The 1134-nt window shown below is 40.9% G+C and overlaps 1 protein-coding gene across 1 annotated transcript; it reads left to right on the forward strand.

Annotated features, from left to right (window-relative positions):
- Positions 1-204: 204 nt before the first annotated feature.
- LOC112140799 (glutamate decarboxylase 2) lies at positions 205-1134 on the forward strand. Its single transcript, XM_024263806.2, has 3 exons — positions 205-606; positions 684-762; positions 845-1134. The coding sequence occupies exons 1-3, from the start codon at positions 506-508 to the stop codon at positions 1064-1066; spliced, it is 402 nt and encodes a 133-aa protein (XP_024119574.2). The 5' UTR covers positions 205-505; the 3' UTR covers positions 1067-1134.

The following is a 1134-nucleotide window of genomic DNA, read 5'->3' on the forward strand; positions in this document are numbered from 1 at the left end:
CTATGTAGGAATCCAGAGTTTCGATTGGTTGAGAAATCCAGAATTTCTATCTATTTTGGAATCCTGAGTTTCGATTTCTTCAGGAATCCAGGGTTGAATCCAGAGTATAGATATGTTCGGGAATCCAGAGTTTCAATTCGTTCATGAATCCCGAGTTTCAATCTGTGATGGAATGGATGTCAAAATAAAAGTCCAGAACAGGAAGTTAATCACAAAAGGACTGTTTGTAAAAACTCTGTCAGATGAATTTATCTTTTTTTGTTTCTCAACTGATGTTTTTCTTTTTTTGCTGCTGCTCACTTTAACATCTTCATTCCATTCTCACATGGTGGACGATCAATTCTTTATTTAACATTTTCATTTAACAGGAGAATTTGGAGTATTTGTATAGGCTTTAGGTTCTATTTTGATTGTTTTTAGTCCAAAAATAGAAGATAATCCAGTTGTGAACAGAGAGATTAAAGCTGTGCTGTTGGGATTAGACATTATGACAAACATTTGAAGGATGTTCATNTGGAGTCTGAAGGTGTTTCTGTTTCAGGGAGCTTGGGGAGGAAGTCTGCTCATGTCCAGAAGACACCGGTGGAAACTGGATGGAGTTGAGAGGTAAATCATTCTTTTTATGCTTTATAATAAAAAAAATGAACATCTAATAAACAGTTTTGACTGGACTTTCACTGCAGGGCCAACTCTGTGACGTGGAACCCTCACAAGATGATGTCCGTCCCCCTGCAGTGCTCTGCCCTGCTGGTCAGAGAGGAGGTGAGAGCCGATCCTCCAGAGATTTTTCACCGTTTGATCGTTTGAAATGAGGCCGTAACCTCTCCGGGATCTGACCCCTCAGGGTTTGATGCAGAACTGCAACCAGATGCACGCCTGCTACCTGTTCCAGCAGGACAAGCAGTACGACCTTTCCTACGACACCGGAGACAAGGCGCTGCAGTGCGGACGCCACGTGGACATCTTCAAGCTGTGGCTCATGTGGAGAGCGAAGGTAGAGTACAGGGGTTCCTTCACAATGCAAAACAACAGAAATGTTTTTAATTTTGCTAAATCATTCATTTAACTTCATATTTGGTTGCTTTAGCTCATGAAGTTTTCTAAAACTAAAAGAAAATTGCTGTTTTCAACACG

The sequence above is a fragment of the Oryzias melastigma genome, unplaced genomic scaffold, assembly GCF_002922805.2.
Source record: "Oryzias melastigma strain HK-1 unplaced genomic scaffold, ASM292280v2 sc04735, whole genome shotgun sequence".
Lineage (NCBI taxonomy): Eukaryota > Metazoa > Chordata > Actinopteri > Beloniformes > Adrianichthyidae > Oryzias > Oryzias melastigma.